The 26,213-nt window shown below is 40.5% G+C and overlaps 1 protein-coding gene across 1 annotated transcript; it reads left to right on the forward strand.

Moving 5' to 3' along the window:
* Positions 1–266: 266 nt before the first annotated feature.
* On the forward strand, positions 267–22,997 carry TUBGCP6 (tubulin, gamma complex associated protein 6). Its single transcript, XM_009866532.1, has 25 exons — positions 267–1,013; positions 2,525–2,688; positions 4,010–4,220; positions 4,661–4,834; positions 5,901–6,022; positions 6,341–6,416; positions 6,908–7,017; positions 8,207–8,298; positions 8,396–8,535; positions 10,207–10,356; positions 10,997–11,078; positions 11,156–11,244; positions 11,424–11,539; positions 12,204–12,342; positions 12,432–12,548; positions 12,798–14,115; positions 14,508–14,563; positions 14,811–15,003; positions 15,273–15,441; positions 16,830–16,971; positions 18,055–18,249; positions 18,495–18,627; positions 18,865–19,078; positions 20,204–20,403; positions 22,516–22,997. The coding sequence occupies exons 1-25, from the start codon at positions 267–269 to the stop codon at positions 22,605–22,607; spliced, it is 5,241 nt and encodes a 1,746-aa protein (XP_009864834.1). The 3' UTR covers positions 22,608–22,997.
* Positions 22,998–26,213: the final 3,216 nt, after the last annotated feature.

The raw sequence follows: 26,213 nt of genomic DNA on the forward strand, positions 1-26,213 counted from the left end.
GCCGAGCCCCATCGGGCCCTGCAGGTAAGCCCGCACCGCCACCGCTTCGCTTGTGCTCCTCGTGTCATTTTTATAGCTCGTGCCCCAAATACGGACTAGGTCGGTTCTCTACTCACTCATTTTGGGCTGTCTCAGTCTAAGCTGAAGCGTGCTCATCAGTTTCTCATGCACCCGTCACGAGTGTTTCTTCCTTTTCCTGATATTTTTCAGGTCTTCACATGAAACCAGAGGCCCCGGCTGGATCTGCTGTGACCTGCGGGTGTGGGATGGAGAGCATTACGCAGTTGTTCAGTGAGCTGTGTGAAGCCCACCTGACGGGTTTGCCATGGAAGGTGCACCTGGGCAGGCAGAAGATCAGCAAGAGAAGGGCTAAGCAGAACCTCAAGAGGGTTGCTTATAATGCCCTGTTCATAAACCTTTTTCAAGACGAGGCTCGTAAGCTGCAGTCATGTGTTTCCAGGCTTCCCGTGAAGAACAAAATTTTGATGCTGTCTTTCAACTTGAGGGTCGGTGGCTTAGGTGCTCAAGCAGATAGACTGGAGAATCTTGTGGAGGAACTGGAAACAGCTGAATGCTTGCCGTTCACTGAGGTTAATTCTGTCTTGGATCTCTTAGTACAGCTTGCCGGAACAGGCCCTCCTCAACTTGTGCCACAAAAAAAGGACTATTTTCTAAACAATAAATATGTGGGGAGAAATGTCAAATATCAGGGTTACGATTATTACGATGTAAGTGTATTCGAAGCTGATATACAGTCTCTGATAACAAACGAAGAATGCCAGTTCAACGATGCAATTCAAAAGACGCTTCAGATAATGGAGGCAGCACCTGGCACTGGACTCCCTGCCATAGGGTTGTTCTCACAGAATTATCCTGCAGGTGACAAGTTTGAGAAAGAAACGCGGGTCTCGCTCTTTGGTGCTCTTGTCCATAGCCGTACGTATGATATGGACATCAAGTTGGACTTACCGCCAGTGCCTGACAACGCGGATTTGTCTGGACTTGCTATTAAAGTACGGTATAATTTGGTTTGGGCTTATGAGCGTATGCATGCTTTCAATGTGCCACACTGAAACTATAGTTTAATACATGGGTAGTCGTTTAATTTGTAGCAGAGATACACAGTGTTGGAATTTGAGATGGAGCAGGGATCCTTTGCTGAGAACGCAATAAGCTTTTTGGATGCAGGTGTGTGATAATGAAAACCTTGGGTCTGTGTGAGAATGAAAACCCTGGATCTCATAACTGTAAAAACCCGTGTAGCTATAGGCTGTATGAAGTTAACCCATCAGCTATATCTGTGTGTTCCTGCCCTGGTAATCTCGTGCTTGTGGTTTTGCCTGCTTTGTTTATTGAACTGGTTTATGTTGGTGCTTACTTAATACTTCTCATTCTGACTGTATAAGTATTCCTGTCTGAATGTTTTGCTGTTCTGATTACATGACCTAACTTGTCGGGTTTTTTTCCTTTTGGTTTGTTGTATCTCATAACACTTTTTTTCCAGTTATTTTATTTCATTGAACCTCCAGTTCCCACTCTCTTTTTACCTTTTCAGTGTATACAGTATCTGCTGTATCTGTTTTTTTTCCCCTTTTGCTGTCCATTCTCTTTATTTTTGCTGCATTGTGTTTTCTTTGAGGTACTAGAAAAACTTGTTAGGGTTTTTTTTTAATTTCTTTCCATTTTTACTGTGTGTAGGTAGGTTTTCTACACTTCTCTACTTCTAATCCTCATTTTGTTCCCTCAACATATGGATACCTTTTGCAGTCCACTTAAGTGAGGGTCTTAATTGAAACTCAAGGGCAGATACATTAAAAAAGAAAAACCCTGTGCACATGTGCATGTAAGTCATAACTTAGGGGAAGCAGAACCTTTTTGAGTAAGTGCTGTAGTCTTTCCTTCAGACTGGAAAATGTGGAATTTCTTGAAGAACGTGCTGGGTTTTGTACGGGTATGATTATCTTCTACTAAAATTGAGTACTACTGTGCACATACAATTCCTGTTGAGTGGGAGTTGAGGGTGTAGCATGTACAGTTTGGACACCTGCAGATTTTTGGCATATGAATAAGCGTAAGGGAACAGGCTATGTTAGTCATAGTTAACAAAACGTGTACAAATTTGAAGAATTAGGGCCCGGATCCTTTGCTCAAGTGAAATACTAGGCAATATAATTTTATTAGTGTTACATATTGTCGAATATCCAGACCTCAGATTCTCAGTTTGTAGAACTAACTAATATACTTACCAAAGAAGTAAGTTTCAGCTTTAACACCAAAAAAGTTAGTACATTATTTTGATAGCAATTGTTGTTTTATGTATAGGCATTAATACCCATAGAGACTTAGCAGATTAAAAGAGTGCTTACAGGAAAAACTTACAAGCAGGTGTAAAGGGAGTGTGGACAACATAGAATAAGTCATGTAGAGTCACTTGATGACAAACGATAGCAGAATGTCTTCATTATTAACATATGTTTCCATAGTAAAATCATTTCCTGTATAACATTTGACCTCTCTCCGACAGGTTCCCCAAAGTATAGACCAGTCAGAAGATGAGGGATTCCAGTCAGCATCCAATCTGACTCCTGATTCTCAGTCTGAGCCGAGCATGACTCCAGACATAGACTTGTGGGATGCAGTGCTCACTTACGGACCCAGCAAACGAAGATGTTGGGAAAGAATTGGGTAGTAGGTGTCTGACATTACTGGCAAACTTACTGTGCTTCATACACAAGTGTCTGGAGGTGCATTCCGTCTCAGTTCCAGATGACCCCAGTATAAATAGTGAAATGTGCATCTTTAATTCACAGAATTCAATACACTGCATTCACTGATTGAGAAAGGAGTAAAGGTTGTGCAGCTTCAACAAAATGGTTTTTAGGTTGCAGCTGTTTCATAGGAAGAGATAAAATCATCTCTGTCAGAAACACTGAAGGGATTATGGGAATAGTGTTTGTGTGAAATGCAACATCTGCCTCACTAATCTGACTCGTGCACTATGCAATTTATTTCAGTCTAAAATGATTCGGTATTTACAGTTTTAAAAAGAGAACGTGGTGGTTGTAGAGCACTGGGATAATTAAACCCGTATCTACCAGTATTGTACAGTATGGTGTTCTTTTTCCCTGTCTGTAACCAAAACAGAAATTATTATAACAGGTTTCTTGATGGTGTAGTTCTTCTGGCTGTATCTCCTGAGAGAAGGTTCTGTATAGCCCTGCTACAGCTTCCTAGCTTCCCTAAAATGGAAGACAAAAACAAACAAAAAAAAAAGGCAGGTGTGGCAGGTATCTTCCTTACATTCCTGATAGACAGCGATGTGTCTGATTCTGGGAGAAATTTTGCTCTGTATGTTTTCTGTAGTTTTAATTAATATCTAATGCCGTGCCTGTTGCAGTGTTACGCAGTGTTTTTTCGGCTTTGAGCCTCAGAAACTCAGGAGTTCCCTGATCTGATTTTTCAAAACCACTCTAGCTTTGTTCCTAATAGGAGACAGGTTTTTTTACTGCCATTTAGGCTGTAAGGATCTTAGAGACAAATATAGACCATGTGCCTGACAGCTTTCATGTAATACATGCAACTAGAATTCGGAATTTTTGGAAGAATTGGAAGGAGACATTGTTTTGGAGGGAATATTAATCCTCACTGCGAAGAGCTAAAATGTGTTAATGCAGGTCATTATAGCATTCTAAACATACTGCTTTTTAACATATTTGAATATTCAGCATTACATGGACCCAGGAAATCTGGTATGTATTGACCTCATTTTCCTAATGTGAAAACTGCGTCAAGGAAGGCCACAAAAGCAGCTGTTAATTCTCTATCAAGGTTTCTGTTTCTGAAGGGCTGTTCAGATTATCTGCCTGTTTCTTCACTGGACTGAATGCACATTCCCTTGAAAATGTACGATATTACGAGTAGCTTTTTCTGTGGTCGGTACTGGCCAAAATGCCTTTTTTCTTCATTTTCATATAATCGCCTTGTAACATTGTGTTTACTCTGACCACAGCCCACCGGGTAAAAAAGAGGAACCATATCTTACCGAGGCTGGGAGAGAAGCTTTTGACAAATTTTACAAGCTCCGAGAAGGGGAATTGCAGCTGTTCAGTAATACTGTGCTTCAGCTTCCACAGCTTGTGCTGATGAAAGAACCTGAACTGGTTAAGGATGTCTTGAATGTCCTCATTGGTGTGGTATCCACTACATTTTCACTCAATCAGGTATGGAAGATTTTTAAGTGCATTTCTTAGTCACTCCTTGCTCTTTTTTTTTTTCTTTGTAGAGGCACACTTGCCAATACATTTATTTTTTCTGAGATCTTGCAGTTGTTGATACTGTTCAAAAGTTGAATGTGACTGAGTTGAATGCGAATACTTGAAATAGATGTGTAAATAGTTTTGTAGGTTGGATTTTCTTTAAGAATTTAGATAATGAGTTTTATTCTGTATGGTTGAAAATGCCATTTATGCTCCTGACGTTTTGCTACAATGTAATATGTTTATCACACTGTCTTAGCTAAATGGTCTCTGTTGCCAGAATATCTAAACGGAAAATTTGACTGCTGTTATTTTTGTTTGTAAACATTTGCTATTTTAAATCAGAACACAGTTATGAAGTATTTGAAACTGCCTTTTTTTTTTCCTTCTCTATGTCCTTGTAGGCCGCTCAGACATTTGTGATAAAGGAGGGGGTATACGTGTCTGGAACGTCACCAGAGACAATGCACAACCTGCTCTCTGAAGTTGCAGAGTACGGAACCTATTACACACGACTAAGTCGCTTTTCTCTTCAGCCGGTTTTAGATTCTTCATACAGCAAAGGACTCGTGTTCCAGGTAAAACAACTGTGCTACATCTTCTGGATTTAATGGGCCAGTTGTCTTGGGTAGAGAAGGTACGTCTGATTTTGTGTAAAGCTGGAATTTCTGCATTTTGCAGAGCTGCAGTGTTCATCCCAGATCGGCATCAAACAGTGCCACCAGGGTTAAATCACAGCTTTGTGTCCTTAGGGCTTCCTTGCACTGAAACACACAGTAAAAGATCTCATTACCCAGACGGTGATTTGTTCAGTCACCTTGTTCTGTTGAGGACGCGAGGAATGTAATTTTTAGATATTTTCAAAACGTTGCATTTTTATACATTAGGATGTCTAAAATTAAAACACAATGACTTTCTTAGTACAGTATATATATAATAAATACTTTTAAAAAATAAAAACCAGACTAGAGAAATATGGTATTTAGTATCTGTAATTACTTTTTCTCAGTTCAGAATTAAGTGCAAATTTTCCCTGCCACTCCTCCTCTGTATGTTATGCTGCACTGTATGTACTCTGTGTAATACCAGGTGATTTCATCTCTTTCTAATGCATAGAATTAAGATTGGTTATGAAAATTGATTGGTTATGAAAAGAATTAGTTAGGAAAATGTATTCCTTCTATTTGAATTACAGCAACGTTAACAGAATCTGAATAAAAAGGTCTTTCTCATCATCTTGTTTAAGAGAAGTTCTAGACAAGTTTTTTCCAGTATCCAATTTAGTGATGAAAGTAAGGAAACGGATTTCCCCACGTTCATATTTGGCTGTTAGAGAGCAAAGAGCTCCTCGAAGGGCAATTCAAAGAAGCTAAACCAAGATGCTTTATTTATACCTTGCATGGGAACAGGCTCTGTGCCTTGGAGGTATAAAGAGTTTAGAGAAGTCATCCGGCTAATCTGAGTGTCTGAAGTTGCACAGATTCTTACTTTCCCCTTACTTTAGCATGCAAGTCCCTCTTGCCTCCGTACGCAAATTATTTTAGTAAAAGGTCTGTTTTCATGCTGATGCAAGTGATGTGAGACATGGACAGACTATTAACAGCTTTAACAGTTAAGACTTTAAATGTTTTCTGTTGATATCAGGCATTCACAAGTGGGCTGAGAAAGTATCTTCAATATTACCGAGCCTGTGTTTTGTCAACACCTCCTACTTTGAGTCTCCTCACGATCAGCTTTCTCTTCAGAAAATTAGGTCGTCAGTTGAGGTAAGAGAATAATATCAAATATTTAAGCTTTTCACAGCAGAAAAAATGCAATCTTTTATAGAGAGACAATATTACATGGACATTGTTGCATAGTCATTCAGTATTTTTCCTTTGTTTTAACAGAAAGATTTCTTTGTATCTAGAAGATTCTAGGGAAAACATGTGAGGTCTTTACGATCAGTTTCCTTGTTATCCCTGTTGTCATTTGGCTGATACAATGGGGTGATTTTATGATGTTCAGCTTTAGCAAAATTCATCACTGTGATCCTCGAGGTTTCTGTGTGAAATCATTACTTATGTTTCATATTGTTTTTTTAGGTATTTAGCAGAACTTTGTGGCATAGGAGCAACAGCGTTGGGGATCAGTGGTGGAGCTGGTGCTTCATTTCCTACGGTGAAAATTAGTTTGATGGTTTTATGTTTGGTGTGGGTTACAATGTTAATGTTCTTCAAAATTAGATAGGGTTTTGCATAAAATATTTAGGGGTGGTCTATCTGCTACCAAAGATACGACTTGGAACTTCTGGTTAGAACGCTTGATCCTTTCTCCAGATATTTTAAAATCTGAAATTTTCTCCTGTGTTTTCAACTTCTAAAGTAAGCAAACGACCCGAAATATGCCTTAGAGTGCCTCAAATTTGATTTAAAATGAGGTATTTGTAGCAAGTCAGGTGAATCCAGCTCTAAACACCTGTTTCCTTCCAGTGACTGTAAAAGGAGCTTGGGGTAACTAGCTCAGATAAGGTGATCTTAACAGCACATAGCTAGAGGAAGTGAGATTAATCCTGCCTTCCGTGTCTAATGAAACATGTGAGCTTTATATTACTCTTATTAAAGTTGTGATGAAGTTTGTTGCCTAGTATTAGAACATTTTTGATTTTTTAGGGTGTCAAACTGCTTTCTTATCTGTACAAAGAGGCTCTCAACAACTGTAGCAACGAGCATTATCCAGTTCTTCTGTCTTTGTTGAAGACAAGCTGTGAACCATATACAAGGTGCGTCCATACTGTTCTCTGCATAGTTGTGTTTAAGAGTGGTTCTGAATTAGTCATCTGGTGAGTTGTATTAGAAGGGGAGTAGCTAGTAGGTCAAGAGAGGTCCTCCTGCCCCTCTGCTCTGCCCTGGTGAGGCCACATCTGGAATATTGTGTCCAGTTCTGGGCCCCTCAGCTCAAGAGAGACAGGGAACTGCTTGAGAGAGTCCAGCGCAGAGCCACAGAGATGACGAAGGGAGTGGAACATCTCCCTTAGGAGGAAAGGCTGAAGGAGCTGGGTCTCTTTAGCTTGGAGGAGAGGAGGCTGAGGGGTGACCTCATAAATGTTTATAAATATGTCAAGGGGGAGTGTCAGGAGGACGGAGCCAGGCTCTTTTCAGCGGCATCCAGTGACAGGACAAGGGACAATGGGTTCAAGCTGGAACATAGGAGGTTCCACAAAAATATTAGGAAAAACTTCTTCACTGTGAGGGTGACAGAGCACTGGCACAGGCTGCCCAGAGATTTGTGGAGTCTCCTTCTCTGGAGACATTCAAAACCCACCTGGGCACATTCCTGTGTGACCTACTGTAGGTGATCCTGCTCTGGCAGGGAGGCTGGACTAGGTGATTTTTTGAGGTCCCTTCCAACCCCTAAAATTCTGTGTTTCTGTGAGTAACTCTTCTCATTTAACAAGGGCTTTTAACATTTTCATAGAAAATATAAGATGTATCTGCAAAATGCATATGAAAATTAATTCTTCTGAATCCTTTTCCAGCTCAGTAACCATACAAGGGTTTTATGTGTGACTAGATTAGTAAATAAATGTATGTAAATAAGACTTCTTTCTTACTACTAATCCTGTAAATTCATACTGGAATATAAGACTTAGATAATTTATATTTTTTTTTGCTTCTCACATCTGTAGTGAAATCCTGAAACTGGCAACTAACACCTTTCTCTTTGTGTTGCATTTTAACTGATTATTACTGAAATGTTCTATACAAAGGTGGTTTATTTTAAGAAAACTCTAAAGACACAGTCCTCTGTGTACCTTTATATAGCAGTGTGACAGTTCTTAATTGTTGGTTTTTATCCTGCCTGTAGCTTGTGTGTTTTCTTGTTTTAAAGAATATACTCACTGACTGATTATAATAAAGTTGGGAAGGCAAGAGGATTGACTTTCAATATTGTACAATTATTTTTTTTAGATTTATCTATGACTGGGTATACAGTGGTGTATTCAGAGACGTTTATGGAGAATTTATGATCCAGGTGAATGAGGATTATCTTTGTTTCAGAGGTACAGTATGTATGTAGAGCATTTCTAATTTATATAATTTGTGCCATTAGTGAAAGTATGTATTTTTAATTATTCAATCTTTTTGTTTGATATGTAGACAAACATTACTGGACTCATGGTTATGTTTTGATTTCAAAAGAAGTAGAAGATTGTGTCCCTGTATTTCTTAAACATATTGCTAATGATGTATACATATGCGGGAAAACGATAAACTTGCTGAAATTGTGCTGTCCTAGGGTAAGTTTTGGTTTAGTTCCTTCCTGTTAGATTGAGAAAATAATTTCTTTTTGGAGCAAGTTGGTAGGTTTTTAGCAACTTTGCTTCCTTATTGGAAGCTGGTATTGCATAAGTAGGGTGTTGATTCATGAAAGGCAATTACTTGCTCTCAGATAACTTGTGAGCTGATTATCCACCCTGCACCTCACTGCAGAAATACAGATTTTTAACAGCATCAAATTTATTGTATCCAATGCACATGCTGTGTTTCTTATTTTCCTTCATACTGAAAGCTGTTGTAGCCTTCCACACAAGTGCCTTTACATTTTTCACATAACTCATGCTACTATTTTTTTGGTTCAGAGGTGCCTCACCGGGTCTTGCCTCTGTTCTTCTTAGCTCTCCTATTTCAGCTCTGTCACTACAGTTCCAGGAAGTGCTTAAATAGTTCTGTTCATTCATATTTTGCAGAATAAATCTTGTCCTTGATAAGAAAACCTCGTTCAATCACTTTATGTTTCCCCTCTATTATACGTCTGACGATGAAACAACCACAGAGGTGTCTAAAGTCTGTAGGCACTCTTGCCCACATAACTGGTATTCGCTTTCTTTGTAAGATCAGAGCTGCCCAGTCTTGACAGAGGTGAGCACCTCACTATCAGAGATCTGATATCCGATGTCAGGCATAAGTCTAGTATCTCAAGGAAGGTCACCTTCTGCTAGTTCTCCCGAGTCTGTTCTGATAAGCATTCTCAAACCATGACCCAGGTGTGCCAGTCGTACTGAGATTTTTATTAAATGGTGCCGGCCATCATTATAAATTACAGCTTTATCAGTCACTGATGCAGTATCTTAATTGATAAGACGTTTCTCCAGGACGTGGGGCACCCAGATTCGGTCATCCTCCATCTGTCTGAGAATCCCAGTCATATTTCATCCCTTTCTGTGATGATGCTCTAAACAGCTGGCCCTTCCAGCCTGGGCTAACGCTGTCCCAGGAGAACAGCTCTGAGCATCCCAGCTTTTGACTTTTATCAGTAGACTGGCTAATCCAGTGTAAGCATGCTTACTCACGTACCTGTTTTTTGCCCTGAGTAAAACAGCCTCAGAGATTCAAGGAGGTTGAAGTGGAGCAGAAAGACCTGAAATACTCAGCTCAGAGAGCGGGTGCTGTGTGACATGCACTGGCCGTGGTGTCGAGATGTATGTCTTTTGTAGAACTCTCTCTTGTAGCTGTGTGTTAGTTATGTTCCAGACAGTTATTACTATTAAGTGGGCATCTGAGGGGGATATAAATGGACAAAACCCAACTTTTTATAGGAGAGATGCATTGAGCACTTAGTTACTCTGATTCAGTTATTTTGGGCATTCAGAAAAGCAAAATTTTGGGCATTTAGACCATTACTAGTTATAAGTGTTCGTGTGTCAGATTTTAGACTCCTGTCCAATTCAGTAGCAAAGAGAAGACCTTGACAATTTGATCCAAATTCTGTAACATTACACCTCTGTCTCCTGCTTTGCATGATATAAATGCTAAAACTGATGATATTCAAAATTTTAGATCCTGTGTGGAGGCTTATTTCAGTATCTTGAAGCATTCATTGCTAAGTTAAAGAAGAATACTGTGAGTTCATAATCTAATATTTTACAGTTCTAAAAAATATTTTTTTAAAAAATTTCTCTTTTTTTCAGCATTATATATGTTGGTCAGATATACCTGTTCCTCGGATTTCAGTTATTTTTTCACTTGAGGAGCTCAAAGAAATAGAGAGAGATTGTGCAGTGTACGTAGGCCGAATGGAAAGAATAGCACGGTACAGTTCCATAAGCAAGGAAGAAAAGGTAAATGAATAAAAGAATAAAGATTTTATTGTTAGGATTAATTATTTTTAAATACTCAATTTTCGTTTCTGTTACAACTTTGAAAGAATTTGTATTCAGGGTCAGAATTTTTTTGTTGGTCAATTGATGTTTGAATTGTTATTGCAGTAGACAAACTTAGCTAATATACCTTGTAAAAGCATAGCTCGTGTGTTTGTTAGCATTTTCATGTATCAAATGAGTTTTGGACTTCATCATAATTTGCAGCAGCAGATTTGCCCTCCTACTAAAAAGTACTGAAAAGATTGTTAGATTCTAATTCAACAAATATAACAAGCTAATTTGTAACCAGATAAGACTCTTATTTGTAATTTGTTTTTTTCACTCAAACAGTTATAAAGAGACTTTTGTCTTTTAGATGCCAACAGTGTTGTTCATGTATCAGATGCATTTGATTTGTTGTAAGGCCTGTAGTATTAACTTTTCAGTATTAGTTTATAGACTTTTCCATTTAATTGCTTTATTTGTATTTCTGAGTTGTAATTATAGATTAATAACCATTATAAATTGTGCACCTGCCTCTGCAACAGTGTATTTTCAAGTCTAAAATAGTAGAAAACTTCCTGTTTGTTTTGATGTTTTGGTTGGTTTATTTTTTTAGGATTTGCGCTTGGAAATAGCCAAACAAGAATTAATTGTTCATGCTCGAGAAACTGCCAGCAAAGTACTAAAAGCGATCAATGGTAAGTTGTGGTGGTGTTCCCTGTGTTTCTAGTGGGTTTGTTAGGCTAAACTAATAATTATCTTTATTGTACTACAGATCGGCAGGTGTCGGAACGGATGGCTTTGGATGCAAAGAAACGGGAACAATTTCAGAAGCTGAAAGAGCAATTTGCAAAAGACCAAGAGGTATTTCTCTGTGTGTTTCTAAAGAGCACCTGTATTTCTTAGGCAAATATTTGAAAGGACACCTTGATTTATTGTACTGAAGTTGAATGAATAGCTCATGGTGTAATAAGAACTTCTTGCAAGTGTGTGAGTTACAGCTGGTGTTGAGTGGCTTTTAAAAGTGTTAAATATTTATGCAGCGTCGCCTCGCAATAAAGCAAGAGGAGATTGATGATGATTTCAGCTATGCCCGAGAGCTCAGAGAGAGAGAAAAAAGACTGAAAGCTTTAGAAGAAGAACTGGAAAAAAAAGCAAGGTAAATGTGTCTGGGTAGTCTCCCAGAGCTTAGATACTTCCAAACCATCATAAAGTCCTCAGGAAACATTATTGTATATTAAAATTTATTGTACTAACAGTTTCCAGACATTGCTCTATGAGGGTAATATTTGCAGTTAAAAGATGGACCTAAGAATTTTTGATAATCTATAAGCAATTTTGTGATTTAGGAATGGTTAGTGGCCCAGAAATGTGGGATGCTCTGGTTTGTGGCAACTTGATCCAGTGTGGTTTTTGTTACCATCGGAATTTCAGAAAAAAAATGCAACAATGTTTTACAAAGCTGGGACCACAGCAAAAATGGTCCGATGCGCAGTGAAAAGCAGATGGAGGAGTCAGATTGATAATTGTTTGAATTGCTCTTGTTGTGCATCTAGTTGTATTTAGTTTTCTTCTGTTATATCTAAAAATATTGAAGATAAATGAGTGACCTATTAAGAATACTTATAGAAATACATGTTGGCTAAAAACATTCCGACTTTCTCCACCTGTTTATTCTCTGTGATTGAAGCCTCCAGCTTCTACATTTAAAATATTGCTTCTCAATTCTGAAGTGCTAAAAGATCTTTCTTATTCCTTAGAAGGGAGGATAAAAATCAGAATGTGAAAATCTGTAACTTAGCTTTATTTTTACTTTCTTCTAGGCAGGAATTAATTGACCATTACAGCAAACTTTCTGATGATGCAGCCCGTAGGGAACAACGAGCATTGTGGAAAATCCAGCGGCACAAATTGGAAACAGCCCGTCTTAAGTTTCTAATAGAAGATCAGAAACGTATCGAGGTATCTTCTGAAAAGATTTGAGAAATGTAATTTAGAAAATGTGGTACTTGGTACTTAAGGACTTCTGATTTTGCCATTTTTACATGCAGGAAATGCTTGAAAAACTTCCAGATGGAAACTACAGGAGAAAATTAGATATTATTCCTTATAAACAGAGCCAATTGGCTTTAGATAAAAATCCTCTTATGAAAGATCCACATTTACAGGTGAGTTTATTTTCTTACATAAACTGTAGGTCACTCTTCCAATTTTCCCTTCAGGGAGTTCATTTCATGGTTCATTTCAGTTCAGTAAACACAATCTTCACTGTAACAGCAGGGTGAGTAGTTAGCATGTTATTTGTATACATCTGAAAAATTGGACAATTTTAAATGTGACTTGTAATAAAGCAGCGCTCTAGTAAGTGGCTCCGTTGTGTGACCAGCCATACAGGGTAATAATTATTTCTTTTTTAGGTGTCTTCTGTGGAACCTCTGTGTTCTGTTGAGACAGTTGGCAGAATTGAATCTGAGCCTGGACTGGAATATGCTGCTTCTTCTGGTGACAAAGCACTGCCCGTGCCAGAGCTGGCAAATAATAATGCCGCTCAGCATTTTCAGCCTGAAGCAGCAGGATCTGAAAGCAGTCTCCAAAGTTCAGAGAAAGCACACAGTCCTCTGTGCAGTGCCGATTCTTTGCCTGAATCCCATGTGAATATAGAAGATTTCTTAGCAAAGCCACAATGTGAGCAACCTGTTGTTGTTAGCGCACAAGGATCTTTGCTGGATGAAGCGTTCAAAAATATTAACTCGGATCTTTCTGAGCCTTCTCAAGTAGGTGAAAATCAGCCTGTCTTGAGAGAAGCCCCAGAAGGAGAAGGCAATGCACTGTTGCATCAGCAAAATGAGTATGATTTTAGTACAGTTCTCAGACCATCTGCAGCTTGGCAGGGACACGTTAGAGTTGGAGAAAATGTATTTGACGTGGAGTACAGGAGGCCTCGATGGAATATTCATGGGCATGCATCCGATGCCAACATTAGAGTGGGAGAATACGTACCTCGTGCGGACACTTACCAGCCACATTCCAGTCCTTATGGGCATGCTTCAGACTCCCATATAAAAATCAGCAGCTACACTTCTGAAGTTGAAACTAGCCGACCCCGATGGAATATTCATGGGCATGTCTCTGAAGCTCATATTAAAATTGGAGAATATGCTTCAGAAGTAGAGCCCTCGAGGCCTAGGTGGAACATTCATGGGCATGCTTCAGAAGCCAATATTAAGATTGGAGAATACGTGTCAAATGTAGCTCCTACGAGGCCCCGATGGAACATCCATGGTCATGCATCTGATGCCAACATCAAGATCGGTGAAAACGTGTCAGAGGTGGTCTCAGCTAGACCTCGTTGGAACATCCATGGGCACGCTTCGCAGTCCCACATCAGGATTGGAGAGCTCATTTCAGACACAGAGCCTCTGAAATCTCGTTGGAGCCCCTTTGGTCACGTGTCCCAATCAAGCATCGAAATAGGGAATTGGGCCCCATCTACAGAAAATGATCCAATACCTCATCGTAAAACCATTTCAGGTCCTTCAGTTGACTCCACAGTTCAGACACTTCTGTACGGTGAAGAGTTACCTCCTGCCACAGGCGGTGGAAAGGAAGCAAAACTGTCACAAGTGAAGGGAGAGACTTCACCACAGTCACAGACATCTGATGGTGCTCTGGACATTCCCGATGCTAATGTTAAAGATGACAAAAAAGAAAATATAATGGAAGAGAAACAAGAAGGTAAAATACAAATAAGTTTATTCAGTCAGAACTTATTTAAGGACTCGTGAATGTCTTTTTGTGTTCGAAGTAAGTACTTCTTACGTAGTTCCTTGCATAAATTTTTGGAATTCAGAGGAAAGAATTTGAGCTTAGTCTTATCTCCTGTGTACAAGAAACTGAGCATTAAAAAATTCTAGTCTGAAACTTCATGAAACAGGACCCTGTGTGGTCTCAAACAGAGAACCCGTGGAAAAATGTCTGAGTGGGACTATGAGGAGAGGCTGTTACTAAGGTGGTTGTTCCTGTGATAGTCTCTAGAAAAATGTTGGAGAGCCTCAGGAGAAGATCTGAAATGTGAACTAAGTGTTATAAGCAGATCTAAGCTGTCTTTAATTTATTTGTGATTACAGTAGTTGCAGCTGTGGTCAACGAGGACTCTTCTCCAGATTCCTCACAAAGCTCACAGGTAAGAAACAAAGTTGTCGAGACTTCCTTTTCCTTCAGAGGACTGAACACACTGGTAGTTAAGGTAATAAGCTTCTGTTCTAATCTAGTAATCGCTGTAATTCCATGTTGATTTTATATGTCAGACAAGTAAAGGTAAGATCTTTTATTTTCAGTTGGAACAACTAGTCGGTTACCTGTAGGAACATACCAAGTGTGAGTACACAAAGCGAGCATCTCTCATAGAACATGTCCATTTTTTGGTTTAGGCAGAAGAACCTGAAAAAGTAATTCCACAAGATACTGGGCCTAAAGAAAGTTCATCTTCTGAAGCTGATGGTCTGAAGAATAAGGAGGAGGAAGGGGGAGAGGAAGATACATGGAAGAAAGAACAAGCTTATTTAAAGGCCTTATCGGATCAGTATTGTATTGAAAAATACCAAGATAGTTATGATTTGATGTGTGAGTAAAACAGTTGGAACAGTAGATCCATAGAAGACGTGGTAAACTGGAGCAAGGAAGCCGAGTGCCAGAAAAAATACCCAAATTACCTGTAAATTACCAATATTATGAACTGCAGTAGCCAAACAATTTGCTTTTGGGCACAAAGATGACATTTTGACATATTATGATTTTCTAACCTGAAGGGGTTTGCAGAGTTTTAACAAAAATAGATTATCAAAGATCTTAAATAATCATAATTGACAGTGTTTATGTATTTTTAAATTTAGCAGAACTACCAGTTTCTCATCTCCTGCATCATGTGATACCAAGATCGTACACTTTTCCTGTGGATCCGATGGTAAAGTCAGCGACGGATGAAACGGCCGTTCAGCTGAGTGAGCTCTTATCTCTGCCAGTCCTGATGAAACGTTCTATTACCGCTCCGCTGGTATCTCAGTGAGTATTTGTTAGAAATAGTGAATCCATAATTTAGAATTTTGTTCTTTATTGGTTCTTTTTCAAGAAAAGAGTTGCACATAGTTCTCTTAAATTTTCTCTTTGCTCCTGGAAGTGGTTCAGTGGATGGTCCATCAGTAACTAAGAAGTTCAGATTTACATTATAAATAGTAACATAAACTTTGAGTTTTAAGTTTAAATTAAAAATTTGTAAGTCCATTTGAAATGGACTTGGAGGGGAGTGTTTGCTTTCAGGCTTGTGTTTATGCGGCAGTGGTTTTGATGCCCTTGGTTACCTTGTTCTTTTAAAAAGAAGGTGTATTATTTATATGTTTGTGCTAGGTTTTATTTGACAGATGAAAGACAAGGGGAAAATAAAAAAAAATCTTTTCGTTATGTGAAAGCTCATGCATATTGATCAGGATGTATTTTGTGTTTCTGTGGGAACTCCAGCTTCAAGGCTGTTTTGAAGTTTAATAGAAGCTGTTCTTGTTACTCTTTGAATATATATAGGGAAACCACGTATATGTTGGACTATTTAATTTTGTTATTATGTACAAGATGAGCTTCTATCTGGAAAACAGATATTCACAGATGTGTTGAAAGGCTTCCTGTTTTGGAATCTACTTCCTTGTAAGTTTGGGTTTCCATTTACCAACTCCTGAGTATGCTGTACTCAAAGTTTGATGCGATGTGGAAAGACGTAATTACCGAACTTAGTTTTGAACGTCCCGAGTGGCTGCCAGAATGAGCTGTTCACAGATTCCTGTATTCAGCAAAGCGGAGCAAGCGAGCCTGACCTGTCTGTTGGCAGCATTAGCCTATCCCTTGTGTGCAAGTCAAATCATATAAAGTTAGTTTGAATACCTAAACTGTGCTGCAAACTGCAGTACAGACCTGCCCTCAATATCACAGAATCGCAGAATGTTAGGGGTTGGGAGGGACCTCGAAAGATCTATTCCAATAACCCCCCTGCCAGAACAAGTTCACCTAGAGTATGTCAGAGCTTTACCAGTTAGGGTATTCTTCTCAGGGATTAGTAGTCTTTCCTAATCTGTTTGTGTGGGTGACAGAGATAAGGCAGAAGACTATTGAAATGTTGCTCCAGGCCCAGCAGCATGTTCTAAAGATCATTATATGTAGCCAGACTTAAAATACTTTCGCAGGACTGTTCAAAACCCAGTTATCTAAAGTGGTAGGTTTTAATTCTGCTGCCTTCTGGATGGAGATATTTTTGTCTTTTTTTTTTCGTGTATGTGAATATTGTCCAGTCTTGGATATCAGAGTGAAGTGCTGGAGCATTAATCTGGTGTAGCCACAGCTGAATGTTAATAGTAAGGAAGGAGTTGCTTGTAAAAATAATGCCTTTTCTCTGTTTTTATTCATAGTGTTTCTCTTGTGAACAAAGCAATAGTTGATTACTACTTCGTGGAACTGAACGTAGAGAAGCATTTTGAAGCACTGAGACACTTTTTGTTAATGGAAGACGGGGAGTTTGCTCAGTCGCTCAGTGACCTGTTGTTTGAGAAGGTATTTGCTGTGTTGTCTTAACACTTGGTTTTGGGCTGTCTGCTTTGATTTGACACTCCTGGATTAATTTGGATGGAAATGAGGGATGGTGTGAATTAGTCCTGGATTCTGCTGTTTTCGTCTTTCGTGCCATGTCAAGAATTTTGTAGCAAGGAACTCTGTTAGACATTGTAAGGACTGAGGCAAAAGAGCGATGCCCATGCCCATGAAAGCCCCAAGGAAGAGAGTAGTATTTCCTACTGGTAATTCCTGGTACCTCAGGGATAAAAATTCCACAGTTTGACAGCTAAGCAGTCATAGAAGTGTATTCTACTCTTTGTGAAAACAGCTGCACTGTTGCTCTGTCCCCTCCCATCTGCTGGTGGCAAGGCTGGAAGAGCCCATTGCCATTTGCTAAAATCCAGGGGGAAGGCCTTTGTTGCAGAGCACCTACTCTCACCTCAGATATCCTGTAGAGCAGAGGGAGGGGGGTCTGAAGAGAGTGCAGGGCCCTCTGCTGAGGCAATATTTTCATGCCTTACCCTTGTGTTCAAGGGGAGGATGGCAATGTAAGGAGGGGTAGCCTGGGGTCATACAGCTGGTTGCCAGTGGAGATCCATGACTGTAAGATGCATTTCTGAATCCTAAGAATGCCGCAGACCCAGCCAGGGAAAGCCAGTGGTTTTAGTCTCAGTGGCTGGCTTTGTTTGCAGACCCCCGAGGTGCTGAGTTGGTGAGATCGGAGTCAAGTAGCAAGTGCCAGTCCTATTGCTGGCTCTCTGCCCCACTGAAGCCTAAAGGCCTGCACTCCCTGCAGCAGGGATGTGTAGCAGCTCCTGAACTGCAGCAAACTGCAGTCCAACACATCAAACCCAATCAGTACAGGTATGACATTACCTTCGTTGCCATGAACAACAGATAGTTCAGAGGTTGCTGCTTGTGCTGTTTGTGCATCCCTATGGTCGAAGTCAGAACTTCCAATAAGAACGGTGGAGCAAGGCAGGAGAGTCATTGCTTTGACAGTCTGCTTTAATTCATCTATGTTAGGACCTCAAACACTTTTTTAATACTAATTAGGATTATTTTTGGTTTTTTTACCTCTAGCTTGGATCAGGACAAACACCTGGTGAACTGCTGAATCCACTGGTTCTTAATTCCATCCTAAATAAAGCGTTACAGTACAGTCTTCATGGTGACACCCAGCTTGCTTCCAATCTTTCTTTTGCCCTCAAGTACCTTCCGGAAGTCTTCAAGCCCAATGCACCTGATGCTCTGAGTTGTTTAGAGCTGAGATACAAGGTAAGAAAGCATGGAGAAAGGTAGAAAATTGCAATTATACCATGGTTCTTCGGTAGTGGAATACCTTTAAGAATGGGGCCAAAGAATTGTGTAATGGAAATTACATTTATTTAGCCTAACCATTGCATTGCACAATTAAAATGTATATGTTTATTTGTATGTCCCTGAAATACTTGTATCTGGAATATTCTTACAATTTCTGACACAAAACCATGGTATGAACAGCACCGTTATTTCTTTTTTAGGTTGACTGGCCTCTGAACATTGTCATTACTGAGAGCTGCATGAATAAATACAACAAGATCTTCTCCTTTTTGCTTCAGCTGAAGCACATGGTGTGGACTCTGAAGGACGTTTGGTTTCACTTAAAACGCACTGGTAAGTATAATGAATGAACAAGAGAGCATCCTGTTTAAAATTTAAAATGCTTTTAGCACCCTGCACTAGGCAGTTGCTTATTAACAGTCATGTCAAGCTTCAAAAGCTGTGATTTTCTAAAACTTCCTTGGCATTTTAAACAGGCTCTATTAACAGAAACCTCTTACTCCTTTAAAAATCCTGATTTTAGATGGTTTCCCTGGGTGCTGATGATAATGTTTCTGTTTTTATTTTCAGCATTAGTGAGTCGAGCATCAAATTCTGTTCAGTTTCGACAGCTCCAACTGTATAAACATGAAATGCAGCATTTTGTGAAAGTCATTCAAGGTTACATTGCCAATCAGATTCTTCATGTTACCTGGTCTGAATTTGGAAACAAGCTGTCTTCTGTTGGCAACCTGGAAGAAATTCACAGGACACATGCCGAATACCTCAACAAAGCAATCTTCAGGCAAGCTACCACATTTAGTTTCATTTCCAATATTTGGGTTAACAGAGCAGCCAGTCTGGCCTAACGTACCTGTGCAAAACTGGCTTCTACCCGACACGCTGAGTCAGCTTTACGTATGAAAGGGTTCTCATGTGAGGGAAACAAACTTCATGGCACACTGAGGTCCGTACTTTGATGCTTTTTCTCAGCCACCCATCCTCTTCATTTGGCCAGATTCCTCCGAGTTGCCTCCAGCTCCTGCTCACCCCACCGCTGCAAGCTTCAAGTCCACTCAGGGCGGCTCGAACCTGAAGACTAAGGGCGGGCTTGGCACAATTCTGTTTTTCCTTCACCCCATTCTTGTCGTAGCCTTTGGAAATCAAGGCTGTTTCACCCAGCACGAGTAGTGCGTGCACAGGCAAGCCGAAGGACTGTAAAATGCTTCTTCTGCACATTGTGTATGCCTTTAATGTGTCGTGTGCAGTGACCAGGACTGGATTTTGAAGGAACCAATGTGACTTGATGCCTCTGTCCAGATCTCTGGGCAGGGTAAGAGACATCTGGTTCTTGGGAATCATGAGCTTTTACCCTCTCGATTATCACATATGAGGCAGAAAGGTGGTGTCAATAAGAGAGGAGCTAGTGTTTATTTGGTTTCTTCTTAAAGAGTAGATGCTGGATTGATAAACTGGAGAGATGGATGGAGAAAAGATGATAAAGAACATAGAAACAAGAAAAGAAATCTATCTTTTCATGTCTCTCTTCTTCAGTTCTTCTCCTTAGGGAAAAAAAAATACCTAAAGCTGCTGTTTGGATACCAGGTGATGGGCTGAGAGGGGACTGAAGTTTAAGGAGTCTCAGAGCACGATAGTGTTTTTTAAATGTTGTCTCTTTTGCAAATGCAGATGTCATCCTAGAAATCATACACCAGTGCAAATACCAGCTTCTTGGAAAAGCAAGCCAGCTATGTCGGGTTTTGGCACCTTTTTTTAAAATAGCTGTCACAGTTGGCTGCAATCTTGAGGATTTATTCTTTTTTAAGCAATTAAGGAGGAAACATAAAGGACTCTCACCCCTTTGTATTTTTCTTCCTACAACTGATGAATCATGTCAGCTACATTTCTAAGTTCTTCTTGTTCTTTTTAGGGGTCTGTTGACAGAGAAGGCAGCCCCCGTGATGAACATCATACACAGCATCTTCAGCCTGATTTTGAAGTTCCGCAGCCAGCTGATCTCGCAGTCGTGGAGCTTCGATGCAGGGAAGCAAATGGCCATTCATCCCAACTTTGGTCTCATGCAGCAGTCGTACAACACCTTCAAGTATTACTCCCACTTCTTATTCAAAGGTAAGAAATCGCATAAAGTCAGGAGAGATGAGAAAGCCAACTGGCAGCTTGAATTATGAGGAGGTTTTGGAAGCATAACGTAAAAGTAGGAAGAAGCGTGTACATAGCGCGTGTTAGAAAATGTAGTTCCCAAAGGAAAACTGCGTTAATTGGGGTTTGCAAAGTTCTGTGTATCCATCAATTAAAACGTTTGCACAAAAAATCTAACGGATATCCCCAAAACTGACCGTAAGGTTTTGCTAATTTGCAAAATAAGTGTTTGCTGTTTAACTCCATTTTAGTGCTTACGCTTTTCTCTGGAATTGAGTTCTTTTTACTGGCAGCAGTGAGAGACAGTTAGCTGCTACCTAAAAGCAATTTTAGGTATGTCTGCATTGGTTGAATGTTACCATTGTTAGGAGATTTGAAAATTCTGATTTCGTGTGTTGGACTAAAGCTCAGAGAGCCTCCTGGCACTAGTTGGAGCTTACATCCAGGGCTCCAGCCAAGTGTTTTTCAGGTGCGCAGAGCATTTGCCAGGTGTTCTTTCCTTTAACATGATCAAATTTCTTCTCGCTGTCAGCTTCACCTGTTATGTGAAAAAAAAATGGTTATCTGCCTTTCCTCTCCATTTCTCTTTCAGAGCTTGCTTGGTTTTAGTACAAGTTATTTACCCTCCCCCTGAGTATAGAGGTAGTTTATGGGGCTTGGGTGGTTTTTTGTTTAGAAAACCCTTAATTCCTGAAAGAAGTGCCATTTTAGTACAAGTTATTTACCCCCCCCCTGAGTACAAAGGTGGTTTATGGGGCTTGGGTTGTTTTTTTTTTTAGAAAACCCTTAATTCCTGAAAGAAGTGCAACTGTTTTCCTTAGATCTATCTTTCTAGAATATTTTCTAGCCAGACCCTGTTCTCTTCAGGAAATGAGCTGCCCTTTTTATTCTTTAAGGGTGTCCAAAAATGGTGTCAAAGGACCAAAACCAGATATTTCAGGATGAGTTAGAATGCCTGCTTCCAAATTCTACAGGAAGTCAGAACACCTCTGGGAGCCACCTAAGCCCTTACTACGAGATCTATGGTTGCTTCATGGACAGAGATTAATAGACCGTTCCGTAAGGACATTTGCTGAGTGACCTAGTTCTTTACACACGTGCTTGTTCCTCTACACTTGTACCGTCAGTCACTGTATATTGTAAAAATGCCCCTTTTTCACAGTGGGTTGATCCAGAATCCATTGAAAACCAACACCAAGCAGTCTGGGCTTCAATGGCTTTGGCTCGGGCCCTAACTTCTAACTATCCACGTTCCCCTCTTCCTTGCATGTTGCTGCTGCTTGCTGATCCCCTTTCTATCAGTGCATGGGATGTTTGTGAGGTCAGGGAATTGCTGTTTCCTTTTTCCTTTGCTATTACGGCCGTTCAGAGCAGTCAGTTTGCTCATTCGTAGAGCCTGAGGGGTTTGTCCCAAGAGCTTCTCTTCTGGTTTTCTCTCTCACAATGGACTTTGCTCAAGAAAACTTCAGCAGAGCTTCTTCTTTCACAGAGGTCACCAGAGGACCTGGTCAGTTGAAATTATAAGAACACAACATCTTATAGAGTCATTAAGGTTGGAAAAGTTCTCTAAGATCATCAAGTCCAACCACCAATCCCATACTGCCATGACTACTAAACCATGGCCTGAAGTGCCGCCTCTACGTGTTTTCTGAACACCTGCAGGGATGGTGACTCCAGCACTTTCCTGGGCAGCCTGTTCCAATGCTTCCCTACTCTTTCAGTAAAGAAATTTTTCTTATTATCCAGTCTAAACTCACCTGGTGCAACTTGAGCCCATTTCCTCTTGTCCTATCCCTAGCAACTTGAGAGAAGAGAATGCAACTGGAGAAGGCATTGCCCTGGTAGAATAATAGTTTCTCTGAGAACTGACACATAATCTTTCTTTTGTATCTTAATTTGCAATACTTTGTAATTCCAGAGATACTGAACCTTTCTTACCTAAAAAAATATATTTGTTTCTGTTGTCTTCAGATTTCTGCATTAGGATTTTTTTTTATTTTTTTAAATTGAAATGCACAGATACTGTAAAGGCTGTCTTTAGAATATTAATTTTGGTTGAAGCTTATTTTGTTTTTGTTACAGTGGTAACAAAGCTTGTAAATAGAGGATACCAACCACATTTGGAGGACTTTCTTCTGCGAATCAACTTCAATAACTACTACAAGGATAACTGAACCCTGTAGATTAAGGATCACTGATAGCATGGTAAAACACAAACAAATAAACCCGTATGCTTATGATTTATAGAAGCTTATGCAAATGCCATGCAAGAGACATTTTTCTTCAGTGAAATAACCCATCATCTAATAGCTTGAAGAATATAACCACCACCCCTAGAGAATGATGCTTCTTAAAATCCACCACACCTGCCCGTTGTTTGCTCTGCTGAGAATCGGTGTTGTCATTACTGCAAAGACAGAAAAGCCGAGTGCCCGGCCTTAAAAGGGGAGAGAGGGCAAGACTGTACATCTGTGAATGTGTAAATGTTGTATTTTCAGTGTTGTGCATTTCCTCCAATGTAAATATACGTGTATGTGAAATAAATTAACAGATACTTTCTAAAACTGTTGAGTGGTGAGTATGAGGCACGAATGTTCAGACGGGTACTTGTGTTTATTTATTTGATGTGTTTTATTTTCAAACCAGTATTAATTACTAATCTAAACATGGCAACTAATTTCTTTAAGGCTATTAGTCACAGCAAAAGCGGGCATGAAAAAAACACCTTGCACTAGAACGACCTGCTAGGAGATAAAATATTTGACTGTTTAGGCCCTTGGCAGCTGTTCGATCATTTGTGCCAAACTCAGTCTCCTTATCCCTGATCTAAGCTACGCACCTTATTGTGTGGTGAGATTTTAAACGCCTAAACCAGAAATTCATCATCACTGCAGTGAAAGCTCTAATTCCAAATATATTCCAACTGCTGCTTTCACCTGCAGGGTCATGTGTGCAATTTACTAATAGTTTTCCTCTTCCTTGTTTGTTTTAAGTTTTCTTTTTTTTCCCTTTTATATTGTGAAAAGAGGCAACTGAATTTATATCTTCATGGTGAGAGAAGGTCGTAGAGAGGCAATCTGCTTTGAAATATGTTGATTTTGAGATCCTGGAGTCACAGTTGCTTAAAATGCAGATATATTCACCGGAGCTCATTGTCTGAGTAGTGGCTGCTTATTTAAAAGTACCGGTACAGCTGACGTAGTATCTGTACTATGGGTTATTGAGTAGGATTATTTTCTGCTGATGTGTGGGTAGTTTTATGATTTTTTTTCTCTGAAATAGAAATTAAGCATTAAGAGTCAGAACAGACCACCTGTCAAGTTCACTGGAGTGTTTCTGCTCCTGCTCTAGCACCAAACTCAGTACAAAACCTTGGCAGCGCATAGTTGTAACGTACATCTAAGCTGTTTCTTTATCTGTGCTATATTTAATGAACTAGTTTCCTTCAGTTCTACAGAACAGGAGGCTGAAGGAGCAGGTAGGTTGCAGATTGAACTATTTTGTGGCCTGTGACCCGTCTGGCTACCTGACTTGCTTCTCGGGAACGCTTCTTGGGAACTTAAGCCCAGGTGTGTTACTCACAAGCTCGCCTTCTGCTGCAGACGGATGCCTCGTCCTGAGGCCCAACCCCACGCTAGAGAGCAGCCGCACAGCTTCCGTGGGGAGCAAATAGCTGATGTTTGGGAGCTTCGCACTAAGAAAACTGCAGAAAGAGAGTTACAGCTTTCTCATGCAGCCAGTGTAGCTCCTGGAGTAAGGCCATGCTGCCGACCTGCACTCAGCTCTCCAGCCAGCCTCCAGCGCCCTGGCTGGCCCCTGACACGGGCAGCAAAGCGGGAAGAGAGAAAAAGGGATTCCAAGCACCTAAACAACTCCTGGTACCATCGTACAAGAGGAGCTTTCTCCCCCTTGACTTCTAAAGGAGCGAAGGAAAAGAAGAACAAGATTAGCAATAGCTAAAAATCAGTGACTTGCCAGTGCAAGCCGTGAGCACTGCTGATGGTGCGCACTGCTGTACGCCAACGCCAGATGCCCTTCTGTGCTGTTCTAAACCAAGCCTGGCCCTGCTGTAGCTGTAGCATCCTCCCACCCTGCCTTGGTGAAACAAGCACTTTCTCCTCAAGTCATTTAAAGTGGTTTGTTTTTTCTTAATCCTCTATACTCTTGCCATCTTCATCCCTCCAGTTCCCAACCATTTATGAAGATGAATTGGTTTTTTAGAGTAGACTATCTCTGTTCCAACCTCAACTGCTCCGTGATCTTGTTGATTCGGGTTAAATACTGCTGCTTGGCTTTGTTTGCGTCACATACCCTGTCCTCATGCTGAGCTCTGCAGTGCTGTTCACTTTACCAAATGCATCCTTTTTGATGCAAGTAGCTGAAAACTCTAGCAGCAAAGTCAGGACTTGAGGCACAGTCTTGCAGTGATGACCTGCTTCCTTACAGGAAGAAGTCTTAAGGGAAAAAAAATGAGAGCAAAGTATGGAAATGAAGAAATCATCCTCCACCCCCATTTTTGTTGCGGAGCATGATGCTGAATGGCATGGGCTAGCCCTGTGGGCAGTTCAGGTGAGCTGTGCCCCCTCCCAAATTCTGTCCTACCCCCTGGGCAGAGGCAGAGGCAGCTTTGGCACAGTGCAATACTGGGCAGCAGTAGCCAGGTTGTTATCAGCCCTGACTTAGCTGCAAATCCAAAACAGATCCCCACAGAGGCTGCTGCAGAGAAGGTTAACACCATCCTGTCCAGACACGACACAAAGTAAAATTGATTTTGGAAAATAGTGCTTGTTAGGGAATAACAAGAATGGCCTCAAACTAGAAACAATAATGAGTAGTTTCAACTTTGTTGTGTTATGGGAGCACTTCAGTATAGAAGTGGGTGTAGTAGGTCTCTGGTTTTCTGCACAGTAAAACTTGTGAGTGCAGTGGACTGGAAGTCATCCAGAAACATTCACAAAACAGAATTTTGATCCACACCTTGGCCCTGGTAACTCCTAATTAAAGGGTGAAGGAGCCCGTTGGAGGCAGATGAAGGGCATTCCCTCCTCAACCTCCTTTTGCCCTGGCTGCACATTCATTGCTGGGGGCTCTGCTGGGGAAGAGTTAAGGGCAGATGGATCACCTCTTGTTTTCTGGCTGGGCAGAAGCTGGTTTACAAAACAGGAGTGTTGTAATGCCGATCCTGACCCTGACGCTGATTTCCTTAACTCACAACAAAAGAGCATTTCAGATACAAGGCTTCCTGTCCCACAGCCATCGAAGAAAGGCTAAGGGCCAGCTGGAAGACCCCACGCAGCTGGCTGGCATCCCTGCATGGCCGCTTGGACCACCAGAGCTGAGGAGGCAGAAGCTGCCTCCCCCATGGTGTCAAGCCCATGTCCTTCCTTCTTGTTTCTGGGCACAGCTCACGGATCGCTACAGGCTGGGGCTCAGGGGATGGAAAACCTGCTCAGGCACCAGCCAGGCCTGGGAGCCTGCACGGCTTTGCCATCATCAGCAAAATCCCTTAATCTATCAGTGCTTTAGATCCTCCACCTGAAAAATGGTAATAGTAAAAAAAAATAAAAGAAAAAAGGGAATGTTATTTAAATATCCATGTAACTATCTATTGCTACACCACATTAAAATTCCAACTTTTTTTTTTTTTTAAATCAACTCCAGCAGAGGAAAAAAAAAAAAACATGAAATAAGCTTTGGAGGTCAGGTTAGCCTACTGACAATGTTTCTGCTTATACCTGCAAAAAGTATCATTAAATCTCACCGCTGGGTTTACCTGCTGA

Source organism: Apaloderma vittatum, unplaced genomic scaffold, assembly GCF_000703405.1.
Source record: "Apaloderma vittatum isolate BGI_N311 unplaced genomic scaffold, ASM70340v1 scaffold2413, whole genome shotgun sequence".
NCBI lineage: Eukaryota > Metazoa > Chordata > Aves > Trogoniformes > Trogonidae > Apaloderma > Apaloderma vittatum.